The following is a 24,656-nucleotide window of genomic DNA, read 5'->3' as shown; positions in this document are numbered from 1 at the left end:
GGAGACATGAGTGGTTTCATTGATGATCAACATTGAGAGAGGAAAAAAGTGAAGGGCTTGTGAACATTGTATTCTCTGTGTTGTATCAATGAGTGAAAATCAAAACGGTCGTTAATGGGTTGTGAAGTGAATATACGAGCATTCACAGCGAATGGGTTCGAGACATGCTTCCAGGAGTGAAGATATTTTACACTTGAAGATGGCTATTGTTGTTTTCTTGAAATGTTTTTTGGATGACGTTACGAAAGATTCGGTAATCTCAAAGATTCCTTTATTACCAAACCCTTAATTGTGATGTGACATGACCCTTACTACGCGTGAGCTCTTTCAAAAGGTATGCAATGAAAACGTTTGTTTACACTTCGGCTGTTTGTCAATTTTTCAAGTCCACACCAACATGCTCAAAAAATTCCAAACATTCATCACGAGCATCAAAACTGTCCGCAATCTCACAGTTTCATCTCCAGTGTTGGTTCAAAACCAAAGCAAGCAATTCATTCTTTTTCAAATCTCGAAAATTGAAAATCTTTCACACCTTTCTTATTTGAGAAAATGCTCAACTCGCCATGAAACACACGTTAGGAAATCTTTCTGTTGGCAGTTTGGTCTTGGGTGTTGCCAACAACCACACATCAATGTAGTCTTGACCGAAAGGACCAGTTGAAAAAAGACATTCACATCGAGTGAATCTACCACAACAACAACGAGAATGGATCCATATCACGGGAAAGAACTGAACGGTTGTCCACAACAAAAACCAGATTATTCTTGTGAAGAGTACGAGTTGACAGAATATTATCAACCCAATTCAAGAGGAATTCCCACATATGAACATACTCGAGATTATGAATTATTAGAGAATATGGTTGATTCACTTTCACAACAAACGACTCAACTCTTGATCTCGTCCTCCTCCTCCGAAGAAGAAGATCTTTCATCCAGTCATCCAACAACTTCTCTTGACTTTTCACATCCTTCCAATGATTCTCTTTCACATGAATCCTCTCCTTCTTGTTCCCGATGGTTCCAAAAATTCAAACATTCCTTTCAAAACTTTCTTCATTCCCAAAGTTATGCTCATCTATTAATGATGACCTCATTGCTTACATTTGGAGGTTTTTGTGTACTCGCTCCTCAACCTATTCGAGCCATGCAACCTGCCATCTTCTCATTGGTAAGATCAGTTGCCATCACGTTGATTCTTTTACCTCTTTCTCTGGTGGTGGATCGAACCTTTTCATTTCGATCACGACGTGTCTTGTCTCGAATTCAAAATCCAATCCTTCGTTTATGGAAGATGAAAACACCTCCGTGGAAAGTATTTAAACGATTGGTACTGTGTGGATCTATGAATTTATTGAATATCGTCTTGTTTATTGTTGGATTGGATCTTACCAATGCAACCATGGCAGGAATTTTACAACCGTTAGTGGCTGTTGAGGTGTGTTTCATTTCGATTGTCTTGAGACGTGAGTCGAGAGGAGTGGTGAAAATTTTGGGAGTTTTCATGTCATGCTTGGGAGCTATTGCCATGGTTGGAGTTTCTACTTTGACTGCTACGAACTCGGAACAAGGCGGTGACAAACCAGAGTCTAATGGTACTACTACCTCTTCGAATTCGTTAAGGGAATGGATTCAAACCTTTTCATTCACGATAGGAATGGCCTTAGTTCTGCTGAATACTTTAACTCTTGCTCTATATATTGTGTTGTTGAAGAAATTGACCACACGAATTCCCACAGTCACGTTAAGTTTATGGACCTATCTTGGTGGATTGTACATTCCATTAATTGCTGCATGTTTTTATATACCTTCCTTTCGATTCTACAAATTGAATGCTCAATCATATATTGGATTAGCGTATGCCATTGTCATTCATGGAGCTTTGAGTTTGATTATAAAATCCAAAGCAGCTGGGTTGACCTCTCCAACTGTGATTGGAATTTATAATACCTTGTCACCCATGGTTACTACATTCATGACTGTATTCATTTCAGGAGAACGAGTTTCACTTTGGAATTTACCTGGAGCTGTGGCCATTGTGGTGGGATTGGTGCTGGTAGTTTTTTCCAAATGGAGAGAAGAAGTAAGAATTCGAAAAGAAATCAAAGATTCAAGCCTGTGATAAAAAGCCATCTTTTGTATCAAATTGTGTGATCCTCTTTTCCCATTAATTGGAACGCCTTAATCATGGAATATAATTATGCTATCAACTGAAATTGTTCGAGCCAAAAGAAAAAATATTCCCCCAACCCACAATAAAATTGATCATTTCCTGCTTCGAGCGAGCTTGTCCTTGATTCGAGTTGAGAGCCACTACTCCAATTTTCAATCACTTCTGCTCATGAAACGTCGGCCTAAAAGCCCGTTTTTCAGGGTTATCGACTTGAGAAAGTAACTCCACTACAAGGGTGTACCTTATCACACGTTGTGTGCGAGTTTGAAACGACTCATAACGCGACTTGGGTACCTCACAATTCATTCCTCTTGGTTTTCTCTGTTACACCACAAAATTTTGCTTTTCTTGTTGTTGTGGAAGAGTACGGACCAACAAAAAATCAATTCACAATTATCAAGCTCACATACCACGAATGAACAAGCAGAGTGGTTCCATCAGAGGGGTTTGGATCCGCATGTTGGCAACAATTCTTGCTGTATCCGTGTTGTGTTCATCATTTTGCTCTCTCGTTGCGCAAGCACATTACTCAAAAATTGAACTTGTTCATCATCATCATCATGAATCTAAACAAACGGAACAACAAACCATACCAATCCACATAAGAGAGCATACAAACATGCCTTCCTCACTCCTCGGATCTAATCATCATTCTGAGCCTTCATGGAAGAAATTGGAGAAAGACTTGCGCCATCCGTTATTACTGAGACAGCTTGAAAAAGTAAAGCAACACCGAGTGCAAGCCTCAAGTAGTGATTTCTCGGTGAGGTACATTCATTTGGCATTAACTCAAAATCCTAATGAAATGATCATTCAATTTCATACGTTCGGATATGATGAAAACAAGGTTGGAAAGCCATTGGCAATTATTGGAAAAAGCGAGCAAGAATTACAATCCAATCCGCAGTGGTATGGAGTTGGAGCAGTCACGACCTCGTATGGAGAGTCGAGTGTCACTGGATTTGATCATGCCATTTTGTTGAATAATTTAACTTTTGACACGACATATTATTATCGGGTTGGATTTGGAAATGTTGTGAATGGAAAACCTGTGTTTACTGTTCAATCGGATTCGACTCATTACTTTACAACAAGAAGCAAAGACATTTCTGAGGTCACCATTGTCATCTTTGGGGATATGGGAATTTTCTTTTGTGAATCCAATATTGAGAGAATTTCAAAAATTGTTAAAGATAACACTGGAAATGGAAATTTCTTCATCTACCATGTAGGAGATATCAGCTATGCTGATTCATATCCCGGATTCATGTATCAGTATGTGTGGGATAAATTTTTTGAGCATTGGGAAGGAGTTCAGCCCTATGTGCCTTACATGACTACTGTAGGTAACCATGAGTATGGACCAAGATTAGGACCTGACAAGTAAGTGTTTAGGAATGATAGTTTTAACAAGAATTTTCCAATCTTTTCGTTCTTTTCGATGTTAACAATTCAATTTTAATGTGTGACACATTTAATATGAAATTTAATGAATCCAAAATTCCAACCACAACAAATAGACACTCGTTCGAATACAACTTTACTGCTTACAATCACAAATTTTGGATGCCACTCAGAAATGATACCAAATATGGGCACAATATGTGGTATCATTTCGATTTTGGACCAGTGAGAATTGTAGCGATTGATACAGAGACCAATTATCCCAATGCTCCATTTCAACCAGTTTTCCAAGGAGATCATGTCTCCTATGTCAAGAATGCCATCATGAATGCTAACAGAACTCAAACACCCTTCCTCATGACTGTTGGTCATCGACCAATTTATTCAACTGAAAAAGGATTTTCTGATGCCAACGGCAATGTCGTCGGTGACTCGAAGATATTACAGGAATTATTTGAGAATGATTATAAAAAGTATCGAGTAGATATGGCCATTTGTGGACATGTACATGCGTATGGTAAGTGCTACTTTTGATTCAATACCTTTTTTCATGATCTTATTCATTGTTAAAACATTGTTAACTGAAATATTTATGAAACATTTAAACAATTGAAATATTTATGAAACATTTAAACAATTGAAATATCGATTCATTTGACATTTTTCTCCTTACACAATTTTTTCTGAACAGAGAGACAACATCCCATTTATAATGGAACCATTGAACAAGATCAACTCAAAGATCCACATAATTATATTAATCCACAGGACACTATTTACATTGTTGATGGAAGTGGAGGTAGTTTGGGAGGAATGGATCCCACTCACGATTTCAACACCAACATCAAGTGGAATTACATGAGATATAACAATGATGAAGGATTTGGACTTTTAAAAATTAAGCGTGACTCACTAACGACCTTCACTGTGAATTTCCAACAATTCAACGATCGAGGAGAAGTCATTGATTATTTCACCATGCGCAAAACACAACCTTAATCCATACTGAAATTTCAAATATTTTAATGTCTCCAGTTGGCAGAATATATTAAACAAGTGACGTACATTGAATGCCGAGTCTCTTTATTCCTCAGATGAAGACCGATCCCGATTGAGAAAAGAAAGATTTCACATTTCTTTAAAAAAATGAAAAGATCTTTATCTCATAAAACGACTCGATCCTTTCTCTCGTCATTATTCCATCATCATCATCGTGGCGGAGTTGTTGGACTCTGTAGCCATCCAAAGAACACAACAACTTACATATCCTATCGGATCATCATTCTCCTCTCTTCTCTTTTTTTATTTTTCGGATGCTTTGGAAGGATCAGTCTTGCTTTAAAAGAACATGAAACGCCAATCATGATTCATCGGGTACAGCAATACATTCCTGGAGCAGCCAATGAAACGGATTATTGTCCATTTACAAATTCCAATAATCAACCTGTGGAGGTAGGTTGAAATAGGTCTGAACGATCAGTTCCGATGACTATTTATATGGTTGTTGATGAAAATTATTGTTCTCTTTCTCGGAATCATGATTTTGAAACTATATATTGAATTTATGTTGGTGATGATGAAAAAAATATTTGATATAGTGCATGGATTGTTTTTGTTATAATGGATTAAGTTGTTGTTCCAATAAGAATGATAAGCTCATTCAAGTATATTTGGAAGCAAGAATTAATCAAGTAGGTCATTTACAATTATTTCAAATTATACTAATTTCGGAACATTTATTTCTGTAAATTTTTGAAAGACACAATTTCCAAAATGTTTTGAACAATTAAGAAAATTGAAATGTATTGCCTGCTCTCCTTCTTCCTATTTATTTGCTAATTCTTCCATTCAAATCGATCCAGATTCAAACTCGGAAATTTCAACGGTTACGCCAATTATTTGTCAAGATTTTTGTGTAGCACTCGTTTCTGCATGTCAACAAGAAAATGCAACGTATACAGATCCCAATGAAAATAATCAATATGTGAATGTATTTCCATATGATATTACACCACAAGTTTTGTGTGGAATTGAAGTGGTGAAACCTTCTCAAAATTCGTCTTCAGAATCTATGGTGAGAACAAGATGGAATGAGTGGAACTTAATGTTGAAAGATTATGTGGATCGTACTTTGAAAGTTCTCTCATCGACGGTGTCCTTCTTCACAAAGAATGATGAATGGTCCATAGAAGATTCTGAACAATTTTCAACTATAACGGTGGATGATATTCCAGTTGGAGTTTCTTTGCATTGTAATGCAAATTTAAACAAATTGCAACATTGTTATCCTGGAACGTCTATGATTGTGGACTCTGCTTTTATCACCTCAATTTTGGTGTTTGTGTGGGTAGTGGGCGTGGCAGTGAGTGCAATTGTTGCTGGTATTGTGTTTATTTGTAAATGGAAAACTAGAAGTTATCAACAAATCATGTAGTTTTTTAGAAACAATTTTTTTACTATTTTTTCGTTAGATTGGATTCTCCAATTTTCATAGAGCTTTGGCAGTGTGAAAGTCACAAAACTGTGAAGATCTTTCAATTAACCAAAGACTACATCCCTTTCACTCTGAATTAAAATCTATCAACTGAAAAAATTCTTAATCTCCGTGTTCCTATGTGTTTTTTCAAACGTGACTCTTAAATTGAATGTCATAAAATTGCAATGGCTTTTCAATAAAACAAGGACTACATTCCTCTCTCATTCTGAAATAAAATCTAAACAATTGACCATGACACTCGTTCGAATAATACACAGCCTGTCTGCGTTTAAAATTGAGCATGATTTGAAATAGATCTGGATTGCTTGGAAAAGGTCTTATCGAGCACAGTGTCAAGTTTGAATCAAGTATAGTCGGTTTTGGAATTTGTAAATCGTATTTCTTGAATCTCTTGTCCTCTGAAATGTAATTAAGGTTATCACTGAGTTGATTTTTTGACGAATTGCGAGGAAATGGATTTGCAAAACCTCCATTCAAATCTCCATCTTGAATAAATAAAAATTGTGGTTGATTGCTTGTTTTCTTTTGTTTTTTTGATCTCTTTTCATGATTTGTGGATGAAGAAGAAGATGCAATAGGATCCTCTCTTGGGAAAACTCTCTTCACTGTCTTCAGATTTAAATCAAGAACAATCCAAATTATTTCTTTAGCAAATAAACGATCAAACGTTGGTACATTGTTGTCTGACTCATCTAAATCATCCTTAATCATTCTTCCCATTATTAAATACTTTCCATTCACTAGTTTACACGTGCTCAAAATTTTCATGTTATGTTGAAATACCTCCTCAAAATTTGCAACATCTATTTTCGAAAACTCTGATACTTCATTTTCTTCGTTGAGTTTGAATATTCCCGATGTCAACACATTACAATTTTCACTCGATTTAGATCGGCCGACACCATAACTCAATACATACACTTCTTTTGTACTGTCCATTCCTTCCATCTCAAAACATTCGTAATATCCATCTCGAGCTCCTTCAACTGTATGAACGACCTTAACCGTTGGTAAATCATATTCCATTGGTGAGCCAAATGTCATTCGACAAACCTCAATAATCATTGAATGAATTTCCTGTTGAAATATCAAATAATATGCATGCGTTTTTTCCACTACTTGAGCCACATGACGCTCCGTTATTCCGTAAACAGGAGTGTAACAAAATGATTCAAGGCGCAGTGAACTGTGGTTAATGGAGTTTTGATTAATCTGAAAAACGACGCTTGCTGCAGAGTCTTTGCTCGCTCTAAATATTTCTGCTTTCTGTTCATCCCATTGAGTAATGTAATAATTCTCATCGTTGGCGTATCCTCCAAATTCTGGTTCTGCAAAGAGAAAGATTCTTTCAGGATTGGGATAATTAAATTCAAAACCAAGTGTTCCCAATTTTAAAAGGCCAAAACGTGAAGAGGAGTATTGATCCCATTCTCCTTTGCTTTTCTGCATGAGGACAATCAATAGATGAGAAGGTCTATTATTTGGAGGTGCTTTCCGAGACAAATCACAGCTCAGGATGTATTTTGGAGTTTGTACTGTACCTGTTAATCGTCCGAGTTTGTGAATGGGACCTTTAGAATTTACAAAGATCACTCCAATTACACTAAGTTCATAAAATTTGGATCCACTTGCCTCCCTACATGCAAAATAACATTCCATTTCATCAAAATGTGTATCTATGGACTCAATCATGGCAAAATGAGAGTTTTCCTTGGTTCGGAAACGATTCCGTGATGCTGTCAAGCTCTTTTGTTTCCTTCTCCCCATTTTTTAGATGTTTGTTGTTGGATGGACACAACTCAAGCCTTAAAGCACTTTCAGGAAATGTGAGAAGTCGGAAGCTTTGAGAATTTCCAGTTACTGAGACACGTGTTCAACGATTCATGGACAATACCGAATGATTTCATCTCGTGATATTGAAAATCACATTTTGTAAAAACAAAGAAGGAATAATAAAGGGTTATGGTGTCAAAACTCCATTGTAATCATGTTACACAAATCATGTTTTGAAACAGCGATCATTTCACCAAATAAGTCACTCCTCAGTCACACGTGCTAAAAGATTATTCTTCCTTACAAACTATTTGCATGGTGACATTGACGGTTCATAAATTGAACGTCACAAAACTGCACTGGATTTTCAAGAAAACAAGGACTGCACTCCTCTCTCATTCTGAAATAAAACTGAAACAAACGGCCATAATTCTCACTAGAATAGTACGCACTGCTGTGGTATGTAATGTGTACCATGATCTGAAAAAGATCTGGATTACTTGGAAAAGGTCTCATCGACCACATGGTCATGTATTTACCCCAAGCTGTTGATTTTGGAATTTGTAAATCGTATTTCTTGAATCTCTTGTCCTCTGAAATGTAATTAAGGGTATCACTGAGTTGATTTGTTGAGGAATTGCGAGGAAATGGATTTGCAAAACCTCCATTCAAATCTCCATCTTGAATAAATAAAAATTGTGGTTGATTGCTTGTTTTCTTTTGTTTTTTTGATCTCTTTTCATGATGATTTGTGGATGAAGAGGATGCAATTGGATCCTCTCTTGGGAAAACTCTCTTCACTGTCTTCAGATTTAAATCAAGAACAATCCAGATCATTTCTTCAGCAAATAAACGATCAAAAGTGGAGTTTTGAACATTGCTGTCATTACTGATTGCGTGTGACGATAGTTCTTTTTGGTTTTCTTGGGCAGTAGACTCGACGCCATTGCTCATTCTTCCCATTACTAAATACTTTCCATTCACTAATTTACATGTGTTTAAAATCTTCATATTTTGTGTGAAATACGTATTAAAATTGGTAAAATTCAACTTCTTTAGCTTGACTTCCTCATTTTCTTTCAACTCATATAATCCAGATGTCAACTCTAGTGGATTACCAGACCACTTAAATTTACTCGAATTATGACTCAGTAAAAAAGCTACTTTGGTTTTGTTAGTTCCCACCATCTCCAGACACTCGTAATATCCATCACTAGAGAATCCTTCTAATTCACAAATAATTTTTACATTTGGCATATCATACTTGCTCGAGCAAAATGTCATCTGACAAAGTTCAAATCTCTGGGAATGGACGTCGTTCTCTGGAAATTTCAGATAAAAGACGGTGTCGCCATTCGTTTCATCCACTACTTGAGGTAAATGGCGCTCAGCCATTACATATAAAAATGAATAATTATTTTGCCCATCAATAGTTATGGAACTCTGATAAATTGAAGATGGATGGATATGTATGCAAGCTCTTTTCGGATAACGTGGGCTGGCCAAAAAAAGCTCAGCTTTCTGCTTATTCCACTGGGTGATATAACAAGTTACATCATCGTAATATCCTCCAAACCAGGTATCCTTAAAGAGAAAGATTCTTTCAGGATTGCACTCAAAACCAGCCTTTCCCAGTCGAAGAAGGCCAAAGCGAGAGCATGTATAATTATCCCAATCATTCAGAGCTATCTCTTTTTGTTTAAGCACAATCAATAGGTGAGAAGGCCTATAGTTTGGAGGTGGCGTCTGAGTAAGATCACAATTCAAGATGTATTTAGGAAATTCTTTGGAAAGGAAGTTAGGGCTTAACTGTTGAAAAATCACTCCGATCGGCACCAAGCAATAGACTTTACTTCGGTTGACCACATAATGTGCATATTCATAATGATCAAAATCAAATTGTGTTTCAAAAGTATCAATCATGGCAAAATGAGAGTTCTCCTTTGTTCGGAAACGATTTCGTGTGGATGAAAGGTTCTGTTTCTGTCTCGCCATTTTTTTGATGTTGAAGATTTGAGTTTGAGGTTTCATAAATTGAGCAGTTCATTTAAGGCAGAATATTGTCTCGCAGTGCCTGCGGTTCGAACTTGAACGATCTTGAGGAGCAGATTGTCACATTTATTACTGCTTTTTACTTTGTTTCCACAAGCTAACAATTTTCTTGGCTTTTTGTAAATCCTTATCCTCTTCTTCTGGTTCTTTTTTCACCTTCTTTTGTTTGGACTCATATTCATTGCTTTCTTCATCGTCGTCACTGTTAGCAGCTTCTTGTTTTACTCGTTTCATGCCTTGCTTCTTTTTAGCATTCTCAATATGATGTACTTCACAAGGCAATTTTAGGGTAGCATTGAGAATATCTTGTTCAACTTTTTGTGCTTCTTCCGAAGACAAAAATTCAACCAAAGCTAATCCTGAACCTCTTCCTAAAATCCAAACTGGTGACGATTCTGCAAGCTTGTATCCGTTCAACAATTCCGTCACTTCTTTCTCAGTGACCTTTTCAGAGAGACCAGAAAACATGAGAGCACGAGTGGTGTCGACATTCTTCTTTGGAGATGTTTCAGTGGAGTTGGTCGATGAAGAAGCCAATGATTTTCTTGATGCAGCTTTTTGAAGAGTTGAAGTTTCCAATAGAGAGACTTCAGCAGCAGCCTCCTCTGTATCTTCCTTCACAATCTCTCCACAGTCTGCAATAATTACTCGACTTCTAGGAGTGCCTTCAGTGGTACCTTGACGCTCAATAGCTCTCACTACAGACATGCCTTCAATCACTTGTCCAAAGACGACATGCTTGCCGTCTGCATAATGGGGTGTGAGGTCATGTCATTTGTCCAATGTTGAATTGGGATTGTTGTGTATTACAATGAATATTTTCATGACAATGGGTGCAATATTACAGTTGTTGAATTGGCAAATTTAAAAGTGATGACGTGCAAATTTAAAAACGATAAAGATATCACAAATAAAAATAATCTTAATTTTGCTCATGCACACTCCCATGCACTTACCTAACCAGTTTGTTTTTGCTGTAGTAATAAAGAATTGACTTCCATTTGTATTTTTTCCAGAATTTGCCATAGACAATAAACCAGTCTGTCATCGTCCAGTATTGAATGAAAAATGTTTGAAAAATGTTGTGTGAAAAATTCAATGAAATCGAAATGATGTCATTCACCAAGCAATTAATGACAAGTACATGACAATCAGCAACAATATGTGAAATAACCTCTCAAAACATACCTTATTATGTTTAACTTTAAAATTTTCGTCAGCAAATTGTCTTCCATACATGGAATCGCTTCCTGTTCCGTTTCCATTGATGATATCACCTCCTTGAATCATAAAATTAGGAATAATTCGATGGAATGAGACTCCCTTAAAGTGGAATTTCTTATTTGGAAAATTCTTTGACATTCCTAGCTCTCCTGTACAAAGGCAACGGAAATTTTCACAAGTCTTTGGTACGATATCATTGAATAACTCCATCACAATACGACCAGCAGGTTTTCCTCCGATGGTTATTTCAAAGAAGACCTTTGGTCTGTTGCTGTTTTTGCTGGATGATGAGCCGATATTCAATTTAGAAGAATTTAAAACAGAAGTGTTGGCTGATGAAAGGGATTTGCGAGAGGACATGATGACAATATTTTTTATGAATTCAAAAAAATTGTTAACAACAAGAAATGGCGCGATTTGGCTTGGTGTTTTTTTGCTCTCCAGTAAAAAAGTTAAAACCTGACCTATCTCACCTTTGAGCACCCGAGGGGAGTTTAATTTCCACTCCACCCAACCACCTCTCTACCGTTCAACGAATACGTATCTACTACTTCCAGTATTTTACAACAAATATTGAGCCTGCGAAATAAAAGAACAAACACTAATTTCGAAGTCTGGTTTCTAATTCATGGTGGTTTCGATCGAGATGCTGTGACCAATTCAGGTGAATTAAAGAAGTCTCTCTGGTGAGCAACCTAATTGCCAATTTCAAATAATTTCATTGTTTTGAGTCAGTTTCAAACAGTGCGCACCAAAAATGGCGAAAATTTGTAAAAGCGCTCAACCGTATTAAAATGTACTTTTTTGGACGTAACAGAAGAAACAACAAGTAAAAAAAATGAACAAGAGCATTGTACCAGGTAGGTCTTTCATTGTGTATTTTTGGGCATGGATGCCAATACTTATTCCTTGATTTACTTTTCGTCGTGTTCAATCATACAACGAAACTTAATTCCATCATATTGGGTATTCCAACTCTGAAATGTGTTTTGTTGTGCTCACCTCTCCTAACAGCCTCAAAACAACTCGTGAAATTGATCAAGAGAAATCCAAACACTGTGTTTGTTCCTTCGGCTAACGCTGGAGTCAGATTCCTCCACATTCAAAACAAGACACCAGGCTTCTTTGATCAAGTTTCTGGAATTTACTCTACACCAGGCTTCAAGCTCTCCATGAAACCTTTGGAGTTCCGTGGTGGCCAACCTTTGTGGTATACCAACTTTTTGGGTGGTATCATTATTGCCATCCCAGTTGCTGCTGGTATTTTCTTCTCTCTCTTCTCATTGTTCTGGTACACTTTCTTTGATTCACAAACTACCTTGTCGAGATCCAACCCTCATCCTTTCCTCATGGTTAAGAATGGAGCTGACTCTCAAGCCTCAGTGAACCCACTCTTCAGATTCTGCTATCCATTCGGTCCTCAAGCTTCCGATTTCAAGACCTTGTTCCAAAACGAACTGAACAGAGCAAAGAACAAGCAAATCTAAGAGAGCCCTCTTGATGTCAAATACCGAATAGTGTACGGGGCCAAATAAACACTACGCTAGTAGGGTGTATTTCATTCAATTGTAAATGTTACTAACTTGAATAAAGCCTACATCAGTTTTCATGATTAGCACGATATTGTTGTGCAAGAACGTTGGCTTTCAAGTTGTTGTTTCTTTTTTCTGCTGATAGTGTTTTCGTCGCCTAACCCTAGTATGAAGGCAAATTGGCCCTGTCATCGGCCCTCAAAGGCACAAATCGGCACGATTGAGGCGCTGGCTCCGATTGAGGAGGAGAAATTGAAAGTGTTGTTTGACACATTTATATATGACATGCACTTTTGCTACACACACGATCGGAGAGTCACTACACGTTTTCGCCTCCTTTTGGCTGGTTGGTGGGATAATTGATGCCATCCACAGGCGACTTTTGAAGGTTGGGCAACATTAACAATTTTGCCCACCCCAATACAGAATCTTCAGGAGTGGCCAAACCATACACTTGCTGTATGTTACTCTTCATTCCAATATTGTATGGATTGTCAGAACCTCCAGACTTACTTCTCACGGCCTTCATTTTGTTAAATTGGAATTCAATCGTGGTTTGATTGGTCAACACAAGATACACGTGCCATCCTGTGAAAGTAGTCATGGTGAGTCCAAGAGAACCTGAGAGAACCATCACAAATGTCAGCCATCCACTCCATGTTGCATACAGGATGGGATCTGGTGTATAGAAACCAAACACTCCAAGTGAAATCATGACAAAATTGTACAATGCAGCAAGAGCTAAAAATCCAATAAATCCAACAAAGTATTTGTGATTTTGAAGTCCAACACCTGAATGTTTTTGTTGTTGTTGCAACGACAAGTGAAATTTGTAGTTCATATGACATGCGTGATGCATCACGAACGATTATCATTATCAACTATTCACACACAACGCCACATCATGCAAAAACACTTACAATTATTTAACCATGGACAATGATGATCCATTCTCAACACACAAACATCACAAATGTGGCAATGATGAGCTCGAATGGGTTTTGGTTGTTGACACCGTCCACACCACTTGCTCCAATTTTTTCCTGGCACAGATTTTGTATCATTTCTAAAGGTCTCCACATTATCGAGAGAATCAACCCATTCTTTTGGAGTCACACCTGGACTCACTCGAACGCATTGAACATAGTTAAATGAAATTGAAAGTGCTATATACAATCCAAGGAGTAAATGAAATGTGTAGGTCCACATTTGTGTGTTCATCATGGGCAATGTCACTGCAAAGTAAAAATAAAAATTTAAAGATAAGAGAACCACAGCAACCATCACCATGAAAAGTCCAAATATTCTCATGCAATATTTTGCACCTTTCAAAACAATAAATCCAAATTTTGAATCATAGAGCGAATCGAGTGGAGACATGCTCACTCTCTTATCTTCCAATTTATCAAAGAAATTTTGAGAATCTACAGACAATTGTGTAACCTTGTTCCCGATCCCAGCCAAAGGTGATGTTATAGTCTGATCCGAAGGTTGGGAAGAATCAGAATTCATCAACAAGGGTTTCTTTTCAAATTCCGAAGATCGGTTATTCAATCTATTTCCCATCATCACTCCCGAGTTGCCATAAGAACGATGAGATTCATCATCCTCTTCTTCCTGGTTCAAAGGATGTTCCGATGATTCATGATGATGAATGGGATGATGTTGAATAATTTCAATTTCTTGCTCGTCTTGATTCACGTTGTTTGCTGCGGGCAATGAAGACATTTTTTTTGTAAACTTTCAAAACGATGGGCAGGATGATGGAACGCATGCTTTTGGAAGATGGATAGAAAGGGCGAGTATTTGACATGTCATTCCAACATGTTTTTCATCAATGAATTTTGGAGCGAAACTCGATTGGAGTCAAACTCTGGTTGCGTTAATGTTCTATATTTGTAATTTAATAATTACATTAAAAAAAAATGTTATCCATGGAGGCTTCATCAACGCCCTCAACTTTTCATGATTTATATTCCTTCGGAATTCAAGTTTTGAATACCAAAGATACAGATGAAAAAGTTAATCTCTCATTTCTCGCTCAACAACTTTATGAAGATGGAAAAATACGTGTGAGGCCTTTGGATCCCAATGAAATGGTAAAAGTGAGACCTCCGAGTGTTCCGGCTCGTCCCGATAATATCACCATTGTTCATCCGAAACAATTACATAAAAGAGGAGCAGGAACTGTGGAAAATAGAGCAGCTTTGATTCAGTAAGTTGGAGAATTTGTGTTGAACAGGAAATGATTTATCAAATTAATGAACAATTTATTAATATTAATTTCTTTTACATCAATTTGTTGATTGTGAACGACACGTTGATATGACACAATATGGAATATAATGATAATTTTAAATGAATGGGATCTTGAAAATTGAACTATTTGATCACGCCTCTCAAATAATCATTTTAAATCTCTTTTAAATTATACACTTGATCTAATGTAGTTCCATTTGTCATATGGAATCTTACGCTATTGATTTGAGTTGGGACATTTTATGTCGATTCGCAATTCTCGATTATTTACCTGACGAATTTCTCATTGATTGGTTTTATGTTGCATTGGATGAATGTCGACATTTCAAAATGTTAAGCAAACGATTGACAGAATTAGCAAGTTTTTATGGTCAGTTCCCAGCACATGGAGGATTATGGGCAGCCGCTACTGCCACTGAAAATGATGTCATGTTACGTTTATGTATTTTACACACAGTTCATGAGGCACGTGGCTTGGACATGACCCCAAACAATATTCGAAGATTGAGAGAAGCCAAAGATTTTGAAAGTGCTGACTTGTTGAATGTAATATTGGAAGAAGAAGTGAGTCATGTGCAGAAAGGAGTGAAATGGTTCAAGTTTTGTTGTGCCCATGCCATTCGAGAGGAACGAAGAAAGAACAGAGAAGAAATGCAACAACAAGATAGCACACAAGAGGAGGAAGTGGACGAGAATTTAATTCGACAACGATTTCATCATTTGGTGCGAAACCATACAGCCACAGGAGTGTTGCGTCCACCGTTCAATCATGAGTTGAGATTGAAAGCAGGATTCACAAAGGACTGGTATGAACCTCTCATTCCTAGTGATGAGACAAATGCATCTCCTTCACACGCAACTACAAGCAATGATGAAGAAGAAGTCATTCATTAAATTTAGTGAGTTCAGTAACTTTGAAAATTTACTGCCATGTAAAAGTAGGTAAAGGTAACGAATCCTTGCTTTGAGGAGTTAAATAAGTCAATGTTTCGTTGTGTTCCAGAAGTTTGTTGATATGTTCTTCAGTAATCATTGAATTTCCTTCTAAATTCAAAGCATACAAATGTATCAAATTATTCCGTACAGTTGAAGTGGGGTTGCCAATTTCTACTTTGGTTAAATGAGCTAGCAATAATAAAGGTCCAACATTGTTATGTTTCAAATTCAGTAATTCAAGCTGATTCATATTCAAAAATATTGGTTCCAAATGATAATCTTTAAGATTGCAATATGGAAGCTCTAAATGAGTAATGGATCGTGATTGTGCAAGACATTCAATAACATAGCGCTTTTCGTCGTCGTTATCATGTGAATCAAATTCGATGTGACTCAAAATGAGCCACCTCAGTGTATGACACCGACCCAGCACGTCACACTTTTCTGAATCCAGTTTCACATTCGAAAATTTAAGCTTTCTGATATTGTACCAAGCCAATGATGTATCAAAGCAATTCCAATATTCAAAACATTGAGAGAATTGAGTTTCATTGTTCACTCGAAAATCAATGTCAATTTCTTGTAAGTCTTTAACTCTGTATTTGAGCAACGTTAATAGCATGGATTGGTCAATAATTATTTGTCCATCTTTTTTGATGCTCATTGAGATGCTTTTTAAATTGGGTATTTTCACCTGTGGTGATGGTGTGTGGTGAGTTTTTTCATCCTTGTTGATTCCATTGAGAGCAATATAATTTGTCTCATCATGCAATGAAAAGGCCTCTTCTACAACAAGTAAAATATCACTACTGTCGCATGAGAGTACACCAACATTCATTTCTAACTTCTCCAAGGAAGATAGTTGCGAAATGTCGTTCCATAAGCCTTTCCAAAACACGTCGCATGTTTTCGAGTTAAATGAAAAACAAATGTCCATACTCAAGCTTTTTAGACATGTGCATGAATGTTTCGAATAATATTCTATTAACGGGCCTAAGGGAGAGGTAGTATAGGTCGAGGAACTATTTACATGAAATCCCTTGATTGTTAGAGACTCTAGATTTGGAAAATGTGGTAGAAAATTTGTCGCCATGATGTTCAGCGTTTCCCAGAAATGATGAGTTGATTCACGGGACACGATCCATTCCAATTTTGTCACAAAATTATAGTGACAATTAGGGCCAAGAGATGAGGATGAGGAACTTGTTGCAGAATGGACGAGTTCTTGTGTGCATGCATTAGTTGTCATGGACTCGTAGTGTTCAGGAAGAATAATGGCTTCACAATTTCTCAGCAACGGACAAATACATTTGTCATGATTCCATATCATGTATTTAAGTAAATCATAATCTAGCTTCACTTTCAATTCCTCCAATTGTGTGCAATAGGTTTTCAACTGAGTGGACCAATTTTTGAGAAGTTGGAGAGTCGTTAAGGAGTGGCGATCGTCGTTGGATTGCTGCTGGGATAGCATTTTTCGTTTCTTGTGTTTTCTATCGAACTCTGTTTCTTGCTCGTCCTTGTCATGATCGATATTATTTACGGAAACATTGTTCGAATGGTGATTACTATCAGTGCAGCTCAGTACTTCTTGGTAATTTCTCTGAGGAATTGAAAAGTAAAAATTCTCAGAAGAACCTCCGTTTTGGCAATGAATAGACTTGGCCTTACTCCACAATATTCTCACTAGATGGACGTCAAACAAAGAGTCAAACTTGATAGTAACATGTTTGGATGTTTCTAAATAAATACGAAAATGATGAAATATTTGTCGAATTTTCAACTTGTTCTCACAATCAAACTTTCCGTAAATAAGTCTAACAATGCATTTTTCAATTTCAGCAAGAGAACATTCATCCAATTTGGCCTTCTTTTCCGATCCGCTCATGCAATAGAGGGACGGGCATGTCCGGGGTGAAATTTCTAAAATTGAATAGCTTAATATATGCAGTTTCAATTGTACAGAACTCAATGGTCTCAATGATGATGGTTCTGATACCAAAGTAAGGTTATTGGACGCACCGTTCAAATGATCGAGCAAATATCTCAAATTATGATTGTACTCTTGAAAGTTTTTCCCATGATTCGTCAAATAAAGACCAATTAATTTACTCTTCATCATCGGGAATCAATGTATTGACTGTTAATGTATAATTTATCAGAAACGAAATATATTTGCAATGTATCGGAAAGTAGTTTTCAAGCTTGCTCTCACAGTATCATTAGATCGCAATGATGGTGATCTCCAATTTTGAAATGATAATCTAACAAGATGAATGACGAATCGCACAGGTCGTATGGAAATATTTTTTAATCTGTTGTTGTTCACCTCTTTGAGGTTTTCATTTGATTGAGGAAGAAGAAAATTGAAAAACTCGATAATGATCGTACATGATTGTTAGTGTGATGGAGCTGAAAATTAATTCATTGAGAGCTCTCGTCTGTGATTGAGATGGAACCAAAAACATGTGTTGTTGTCGGCTTTTTTAATATAATGCCGTTATGGGGTCGTTCGAACTATGTTTGTAATCCCTACAATTTGGAGGTCACAAAGAGTGGGTGGTGGTTTCATTGAATTCAACCTTGTTGAAGCAGCAACATCAAACAAAATGCAATCAGACCACAATTCCATGGAATTCACAGTGACTTTTTGTGAGAATTGTGATGGAGGTACTCAAGAAGAATCCACAGCAATCAGTGCCATCCAACAAGTGTTTCCCGATGCATCTATTAAATCCGTGTGCCTTGATGAGTATCCCATCTTTGTGAAAATTGAAGTAAAACGAAAGAATGAATCGCCAAAAACAATTTTTCAATCGCATCAACGAAATCTATTTCGTAAATATCCTGATCTGAGAGAGGAATCTATCAAGAAAATCGTGAAAGCTTGTCAGGAATTAAAGGAATAAATCAACTTGTTAGGAAGATGTTAAACGATGATTAAAGAATGTTTTGAACATGTTTCCGAATTAATTCCAAAATTAATTTCAAATTTTCGTTGGTTTCATCATCATGATGATGTTCTACCGTTTCCATCGTCATATCTACAGAACTGTCCATTAATTTCATCATGATTTTCTTTCCATTGTATTCTTTAAACTGTTCAATCACTGTTTGCGGAACCTCATGCACGGCGAGAAAGATCATCACGTCCAATTCGTTCCATTCCGATAAAGGCTTTTCATCTTGAGCTCTATTTTTCTTGTGCACGCTGTTTAATTCATGTAAATACGAAACGAGATGTTGGTCGGAGAGTGTGGTGGGACCTTCTTTCTCTGATTGAGGAGAAGAATCATTCACCAATGACCATTCATCATTATCGTTATTCTCATAATGAACATTCCTTTCAGTTGTTGTTGTAGAATGAACATTCATTTCATTCTTTTCCTTAAATTGAGAGGAGGAGGAGGATGATTCTAAATAGGCTAATAATTGCTCCATTCTTTTTTGTATTCTTTCTGTAAATCATGAATGAATTTACTGCTCTCTCTTTTTGTTGTATGAAACATGATGATAAACAAGAAACCCATAATTGTCTTGATCTATTCAAAATCAATTTCACCATTCCAACATCGGGAGGATTCGAACCAATCATCGTTCAATTAATTCTAGACCTTCCTTAACCTCAACGCTGCTCCTGTCATTTGTCGCAAGTTCATTAGCTTGCGATCTCTTGGGAAAGGAAGAGAAACAAAAAACAAAAATCTCTCGGCTGCCTCACTATTTCCACGCAAACATACCCATTCTCTCATCTCGAGATTGCAATTATTAGCACCTCATCCTATCAAAACACATCTCCTGCCAGTTGTCAAAAATGTCTTCCGATTCTTCAAGCACACCCAATCTTCCCAATGATTTTCCATCGACAAGACCTCCTCAAACCATTGTTCGGAAGAAAGTAGTGATGGTTAGAAAGGCCACCTCAGCTCATTCCCACTCGACTGTGGCTTCCTCCAATAGTCATGAAACCTCTTCAATGACAACTGACACCCCACAGAACAATGACCGTAGCACGAATCCTTTGTGTCACACTCAAAATAATTTTGCTTCCAACATCAACAACAGCACAAGTATTACCGACCAACAACAGATGAACGAAGAGAATGAGAACCTTTACGAACAACAACAACAAAAAACAAAAGACCTCTCACTCTTCACTTCAACTGTTATTGACAACAATATTGAAATAACTGGCAACAATAATAGCAGCAGTGAAAGCAACAATACGCACAGTAACATTATCAAACGTATTATTGAAAACAAATCAAAATCTCCCATCATCATTTCTGTGGACAGTCCAACAAGTGTCAGCAGTCAAAATCAGATCCACACCTCTCCTACAACAATTACTTCCATTTCACCTACTGTCGGGTCTCCAAATTTGATCAATTCTTCTCTCTCAGAAGTCATTCCAAGTGCCATGCGTGCCCGATCGAATGGACGAACAGTTACCACTCAAGCCACTGAAAAAGATTTCGATTCGACACTGAATGAATGTGAAAAGTTGAAATCGACTCGAAAATTTGGAGATTTGGAACGTGTGTGTCGAGACTTTTTGAATCGATTCTTTTCAAGTGAGTCGAAAATGGCTCAAATTTATGTGTATTTGGCGTGTGCATTGCGAGAAGGTTTACTTTTTCGAGATGCTTTGAAATGTTTTGATGAAGCTCTTGTATTGGATTCGTCATTGTCTGAAAAGTCAACATTTTTACGTGATTATGGTCATACGTTGGTGTGTGACGAACAGTATGAACGAGCGAATCAATATTTCGAAAAGTCATTGCAAGCGCTCGAAAAGGAATCCAATTCGAATGATATGGCTGATCGAGGTGAATTGAAAAGTGCCATGTTTTTATGCACCATTCTTGGAGATCAAACCAATTTGCAAGATGTGAATTTACAATCGTATTTATCGAGCTTGGACACGAATCATGCACTCACTCATTATGCGATTGGACTTTACTATGAAAGGAAATGTGACTACCAAAATGCAATTCAATATTACAAATCATCACAAATTAAGGAACCTTCCTTTGATTGTGCCTATGAACGAGTTGGAATGTGTCACTTAAAATTGGGAGTTTTAGAAAGAGCCAAGTCAAGTTTGGATTTGGCATGTACATTGAATCGACAAAATTTCAGGGCCTTGTTTGAATTGGCGAAATTGCATTTGCGATGTGGATCGACCGCTAACTGTAAAATTAAATTGAAATGTATCATAGAGAGAGCATCCACGCTAGTAGAGTCATCCAGTGATCGATTAAGATTGTATCAATATCTTGCAGAATCCTATTATTTACTTGCCATTATCAAGTATTCAAGTGAAAGTGAAGATTCAGAAAAATCAGAAACTCTCTTCAATGAAGCGATTCGATATTTCCAACGATATCATGAATTGGTACAAGAATTTCCAAATATTCTTGCAAATTATTCAACAGAAAATTACTACAACACTCTTGGATTGTGTCACATGTATGCCGATCATGTTCAAGAAGCTGGCGAATGTTTTGCAAAAGCCATCGAATTGGAACCTAGCTCTCCATATGGATATTATAATTTGGGAGTGTTATTTGAAATGAGTGAATTGTACGATGATGCATTGCAGAGTTTTTCACAAGCTCTCAAATTGGCACCTACCGATACTGATTGTGTATTTGCAGTGAAGAGAGTGACGCGAAAAAAGAAGAATGCCATATTCACAAATTATGGATTAATTGGAACAGAAATTATAAATAATTAAGATCGTGATAAACAATAATATTTGTGAAAATGCTTGAAATTCAATGTCAATGAGTGCTCTGGAGTGATGAAACAAAATGCCTTGACAGCTTGTCACTTCATTTTCTTTTCCAATAAAAAAACAAATTTGTTTTTCACCTCCTCTCCAACAAGAAATGAGCATTCCTGTTTCATTTATAGAAATGCAGATGAGTTTGTAACGTTGACAGAATAAGGCGCAACCTTTTTGGTGAAGATAGCTCAGCAAGGGAGAGCGTGCACGATTCTGTGCGAGGTCGATGGTTCAAATCCTTCTCTTCATCGTTTTATAGCATCAACATTCATTGGAATGGATTCATATCCTTTTTCCCAGTAACAATGGCTCTATTTCTTATTTATTTTAAACGATGATTTCATACTTCGGGTTTTGGAGCCACCGTGGCTGAGGTATCTTCAAGTGAAATTTCAGTCGTTGCAGGTGATAAAGTAGACTTTGGTTTCTTAAAATGTTTAACACATTGCCAAATACCTCCTCCCCCAACAAGAAGTCCAATAATCGTAAGAATTGGTGTAGAAATACCGACAGCAATTCCAACAATATCAGCAACTCCAAGACCTGAATTTCCAGAGTTTCCAGAATTTCCTGAACTTCCTGAATTTGCCACAACCTTAAATGAAAACACACATTCTGCTTTCAAATTTCCCCTATCCACTACGTAGAATTTGAATTTGTTCGTACTTGGTTCTGAACTCTTTCCACTGAGAAAGTATGTCTTTTCATCAAATTTAATCCAACTTGGAAGTGGTTGTCCAGTTTCCAACGATGCATAAGAGGTCAAAGTTTCTCCATCTGGATCAATGAACATATTTTTCGATACTGGAATTTTGAATTCTTGATCAACTTGCACGGTCTGATCGAGCATCTTGTCATTCACATATGGACCAACATTGAAAGTAATGGAAGGAGATTGTTGAGAAGTTTGAACTACACCGTTGGAAACTGTTATTTGGAAAGTAGGTGGTTGATTGTTTGTTCCAGTGTGCACAAATTTCACTTGACCATCCTTCACCTGTTGTTGTGAAAAAACATTGACACTCACAGAACTCAATTCAAATCTGCCGTAAAGCATGTTACTAACAATGAACTGAAGTTGAGAGTCATTGGCGACAGGATCAGACGCTTGCAACTCGTTGGTAGTGATTGTAATGGTTTGTCCTTGAGAAATGAACATCTTGTTGACCAAGAGAACAGGAATTGACTTTTCACACGATTGACCTGTAAATCCTGAATTGCAGACACAAAGGTCAGGACCGTTACAAGTTCCACGACCACTACAAACCCTACTCGTTTCATTTTGATTCATTCCAAAACAGATAGGCATGTCACATGCTGGACCTGTCCATTTGGCATTACATCGACACACGTCTGGAGAGTCGCAAGAACCATGACCACTACACACCGTAGATGCCATCGTTTGAAGAATTCCAAAACACTTGGGAAATTCACAGTCGTTTCCTCCAAATTTGGCAGGTTCAGTACAAGTACACGTATTGGGTGATGAGCAAGTTCCTCTGGCATTACAGACTCCAGTCTCGTTCGAGAGCTTGTTGTTGCATTTGGGAAGTTCACAATATGGACCACCGTACAAGGAAGGTTGTGTGCAGGTACAGGTGTCCTCATCGAGACATTGGCCACGACCAGAGCACACAGATGGATCATTCGAAACCACTCCATTACAGAGGGGACGTAACATTCTAATTCTATTATTTAAAGAATCCGCAATGTAAAAACTTCCATCTTGACATAATGTCATGAGGGTAAAATAATTGAGCATTTCGAGCATTGGCCGAGTCACCATTAAATCCATTGGATCCACCAATTCCTGCAACGGTTGTAATGATATCACCGGATATTTTTCGAATGACATGGTTATTGGTGTCTGCAAAAAACAACACGCCTTTCGAGTTGACCAGCAATCTCGAAGGATGATCCAATCGAGCATCTCTTGCCAAGTTTCCATCTCCACTGAATCCTTGAGTGGATCCTGCAAGAGTGGAAATGAAACCTGAAGATGAAACTTTTCTAATTCTATTATTGTAAGTGTCACTAATATAAATTTCATTCGAGGATGAGGACATATAGGCACCTGCTGGTCGGTCTAACAAGGCAGAGGTTGCAGAGCTGCCATCCCCACCGAAACCTCTCGTTCCTGAACCTACCATGTTGGACACAACACCGTTGGAAACTTTTTTCAAGACATTGTTATCCGCGTCAACAATGTACATGTCGCGATTCGAATTGAAACTAACGAACAAAGGATTTTGAAGACCAGTGGAAAAGACGGTTTCAATTCTGTCATTCTGAATTCGTCGAATACAATTATTTCCAGCATCAGCAACATATACGCCTGTGGAATCCACATACACATAGGTTGGAAGTGAAAGTTGAGCATTTATGGCAAGTCCCAAATCTCCTGAATATCCTTGATTACCTGTTCCTGCAATGGTTGTAATGATACCTGTCTGTGAAACCTTTCTAATTTTGTGGTTATAAGTATCTGCAATATAAATTTCATTATTGTATTCATATACTCCCTTTGGCCAATACAGTTGAGCAGATAAAGCGTTTCCAGAATCGCCTCCTGAACCCTGAGCTCCTGTTCCTACTATAGTGGTGATACTGTAGGCACATGTGACCACTGGTGCAAGGAATACACACACAACGAGAAGATTTAAAAAACACAAATATTGGACAAGGCGTAAACGTGGACACATTTTTTGACGATTTTCGTTGACCCAGACGACACCACCCTCCATTCTTGTGGTTCCCGTTGTGAAAAGTGAAATGTTGTTAGAACTCGAGTGGTCGCCACTCAAGTACTTGGACACCACATAGTCACTCATGCAAAACAATGAATCCCTTCTTGTTGGACCATGCTATTTGCCAATGTTGTGGCATGTCCAATTATTCTCACTCGATTCAATGTCCCTTGAGAGAATTTATTTCAACTTCGACTCGACTTTCAGCAACTCTGAAACAATCCAAAAACTACAATTACGAAAACATGAGTTGTGAGTGGTGTGT

General features: G+C 37.4%; 14 protein-coding genes across 14 annotated transcripts; 7 read left to right on the top strand and 7 right to left on the bottom strand.

Annotated features, from left to right (window-relative positions):
* Window positions 1-709: 709 nt before the first annotated feature.
* Window positions 710-2,125, top strand: C9374_001115 (uncharacterized protein; the record flags this gene model as incomplete). Its single annotated transcript, XM_044686772.1, has 1 exon — window positions 710-2,125. One exon carries the CDS (start codon window positions 710-712, stop codon window positions 2,123-2,125), a length of 1,416 nt encoding a protein of 471 aa, XP_044551513.1.
* A 670-nt stretch (window positions 2,126-2,795) lies between these two features.
* C9374_001114 (uncharacterized protein) lies at window positions 2,796-4,579 on the top strand (the record flags this gene model as incomplete). The annotated part of the gene is made up of 3 exons (XM_044686761.1): window positions 2,796-3,559; window positions 3,697-4,097; window positions 4,272-4,579. The coding sequence occupies 3 exons, from the start codon at window positions 2,796-2,798 to the stop codon at window positions 4,577-4,579; spliced, it is 1,473 nt and encodes a 490-aa protein (XP_044551512.1).
* A 363-nt stretch (window positions 4,580-4,942) lies between these two features.
* C9374_001113 (uncharacterized protein) lies at window positions 4,943-6,014 on the top strand (the record flags this gene model as incomplete). The annotated part of the gene is made up of 3 exons (XM_044686750.1): window positions 4,943-5,032; window positions 5,179-5,271; window positions 5,340-6,014. 3 exons carry the CDS (start codon window positions 4,943-4,945, stop codon window positions 6,012-6,014), a joined length of 858 nt encoding a protein of 285 aa, XP_044551511.1.
* A 189-nt stretch (window positions 6,015-6,203) lies between these two features.
* C9374_001112 (uncharacterized protein) lies at window positions 6,204-7,844 on the bottom strand (the record flags this gene model as incomplete). Its single annotated transcript, XM_044686739.1, has 1 exon — window positions 6,204-7,844. The coding sequence occupies one exon, from the start codon at window positions 7,842-7,844 to the stop codon at window positions 6,204-6,206; it is 1,641 nt and encodes a 546-aa protein (XP_044551510.1).
* Window positions 7,845-8,150: 306 nt separating this feature from the next.
* On the bottom strand, window positions 8,151-9,845 carry C9374_001111 (uncharacterized protein; the record flags this gene model as incomplete). Its single annotated transcript, XM_044686728.1, has 1 exon — window positions 8,151-9,845. The coding sequence occupies one exon, from the start codon at window positions 9,843-9,845 to the stop codon at window positions 8,151-8,153; it is 1,695 nt and encodes a 564-aa protein (XP_044551509.1).
* A 126-nt stretch (window positions 9,846-9,971) lies between these two features.
* Window positions 9,972-11,486, bottom strand: C9374_001110 (uncharacterized protein; the record flags this gene model as incomplete). Its single annotated transcript, XM_044686717.1, has 3 exons — window positions 9,972-10,648; window positions 10,859-10,943; window positions 11,091-11,486. The coding sequence occupies 3 exons, from the start codon at window positions 11,484-11,486 to the stop codon at window positions 9,972-9,974; spliced, it is 1,158 nt and encodes a 385-aa protein (XP_044551508.1).
* A 478-nt stretch (window positions 11,487-11,964) lies between these two features.
* On the top strand, window positions 11,965-12,613 carry C9374_001109 (uncharacterized protein; the record flags this gene model as incomplete). The annotated part of the gene is made up of 2 exons (XM_044686705.1): window positions 11,965-11,986; window positions 12,141-12,613. The coding sequence occupies 2 exons, from the start codon at window positions 11,965-11,967 to the stop codon at window positions 12,611-12,613; spliced, it is 495 nt and encodes a 164-aa protein (XP_044551507.1).
* A 364-nt stretch (window positions 12,614-12,977) lies between these two features.
* Window positions 12,978-14,386, bottom strand: C9374_001108 (uncharacterized protein; the record flags this gene model as incomplete). The annotated part of the gene is made up of 2 exons (XM_044686694.1): window positions 12,978-13,450; window positions 13,579-14,386. The coding sequence occupies 2 exons, from the start codon at window positions 14,384-14,386 to the stop codon at window positions 12,978-12,980; spliced, it is 1,281 nt and encodes a 426-aa protein (XP_044551506.1).
* Window positions 14,387-14,583: 197 nt separating this feature from the next.
* C9374_001107 (uncharacterized protein) lies at window positions 14,584-15,811 on the top strand (the record flags this gene model as incomplete). Its single annotated transcript, XM_044686683.1, has 2 exons — window positions 14,584-14,873; window positions 15,109-15,811. The coding sequence occupies 2 exons, from the start codon at window positions 14,584-14,586 to the stop codon at window positions 15,809-15,811; spliced, it is 993 nt and encodes a 330-aa protein (XP_044551505.1).
* A 28-nt stretch (window positions 15,812-15,839) lies between these two features.
* C9374_001106 (uncharacterized protein) lies at window positions 15,840-17,972 on the bottom strand (the record flags this gene model as incomplete). The annotated part of the gene is made up of 1 exon (XM_044686672.1): window positions 15,840-17,972. The coding sequence occupies one exon, from the start codon at window positions 17,970-17,972 to the stop codon at window positions 15,840-15,842; it is 2,133 nt and encodes a 710-aa protein (XP_044551504.1).
* A 490-nt stretch (window positions 17,973-18,462) lies between these two features.
* Window positions 18,463-18,762, top strand: C9374_001105 (uncharacterized protein; the record flags this gene model as incomplete). The annotated part of the gene is made up of 1 exon (XM_044686661.1): window positions 18,463-18,762. One exon carries the CDS (start codon window positions 18,463-18,465, stop codon window positions 18,760-18,762), a length of 300 nt encoding a protein of 99 aa, XP_044551503.1.
* A 31-nt stretch (window positions 18,763-18,793) lies between these two features.
* Window positions 18,794-19,294, bottom strand: C9374_001104 (uncharacterized protein; the record flags this gene model as incomplete). The annotated part of the gene is made up of 1 exon (XM_044686650.1): window positions 18,794-19,294. The coding sequence occupies one exon, from the start codon at window positions 19,292-19,294 to the stop codon at window positions 18,794-18,796; it is 501 nt and encodes a 166-aa protein (XP_044551502.1).
* A 373-nt stretch (window positions 19,295-19,667) lies between these two features.
* Window positions 19,668-21,593, top strand: C9374_001103 (uncharacterized protein; the record flags this gene model as incomplete). Its single annotated transcript, XM_044686639.1, has 1 exon — window positions 19,668-21,593. The coding sequence occupies one exon, from the start codon at window positions 19,668-19,670 to the stop codon at window positions 21,591-21,593; it is 1,926 nt and encodes a 641-aa protein (XP_044551501.1).
* A 391-nt stretch (window positions 21,594-21,984) lies between these two features.
* Window positions 21,985-24,346, bottom strand: C9374_001102 (uncharacterized protein; the record flags this gene model as incomplete). Its single annotated transcript, XM_044686628.1, has 2 exons — window positions 21,985-23,369; window positions 23,428-24,346. 2 exons carry the CDS (start codon window positions 24,344-24,346, stop codon window positions 21,985-21,987), a joined length of 2,304 nt encoding a protein of 767 aa, XP_044551500.1.
* Window positions 24,347-24,656: the final 310 nt, after the last annotated feature.

This window comes from Naegleria lovaniensis (assembly GCF_003324165.1).
Source record: "Naegleria lovaniensis strain ATCC 30569 chromosome Unknown tig012, whole genome shotgun sequence".
Taxonomy (NCBI): Eukaryota; Heterolobosea; class Eutetramitea; order Acrasida; family Naegleriidae; genus Naegleria; species Naegleria lovaniensis.
The sequence above is the reverse complement of the archived record's forward strand: the minus strand, read 5'-3'. Positions and strand labels throughout refer to the sequence as shown.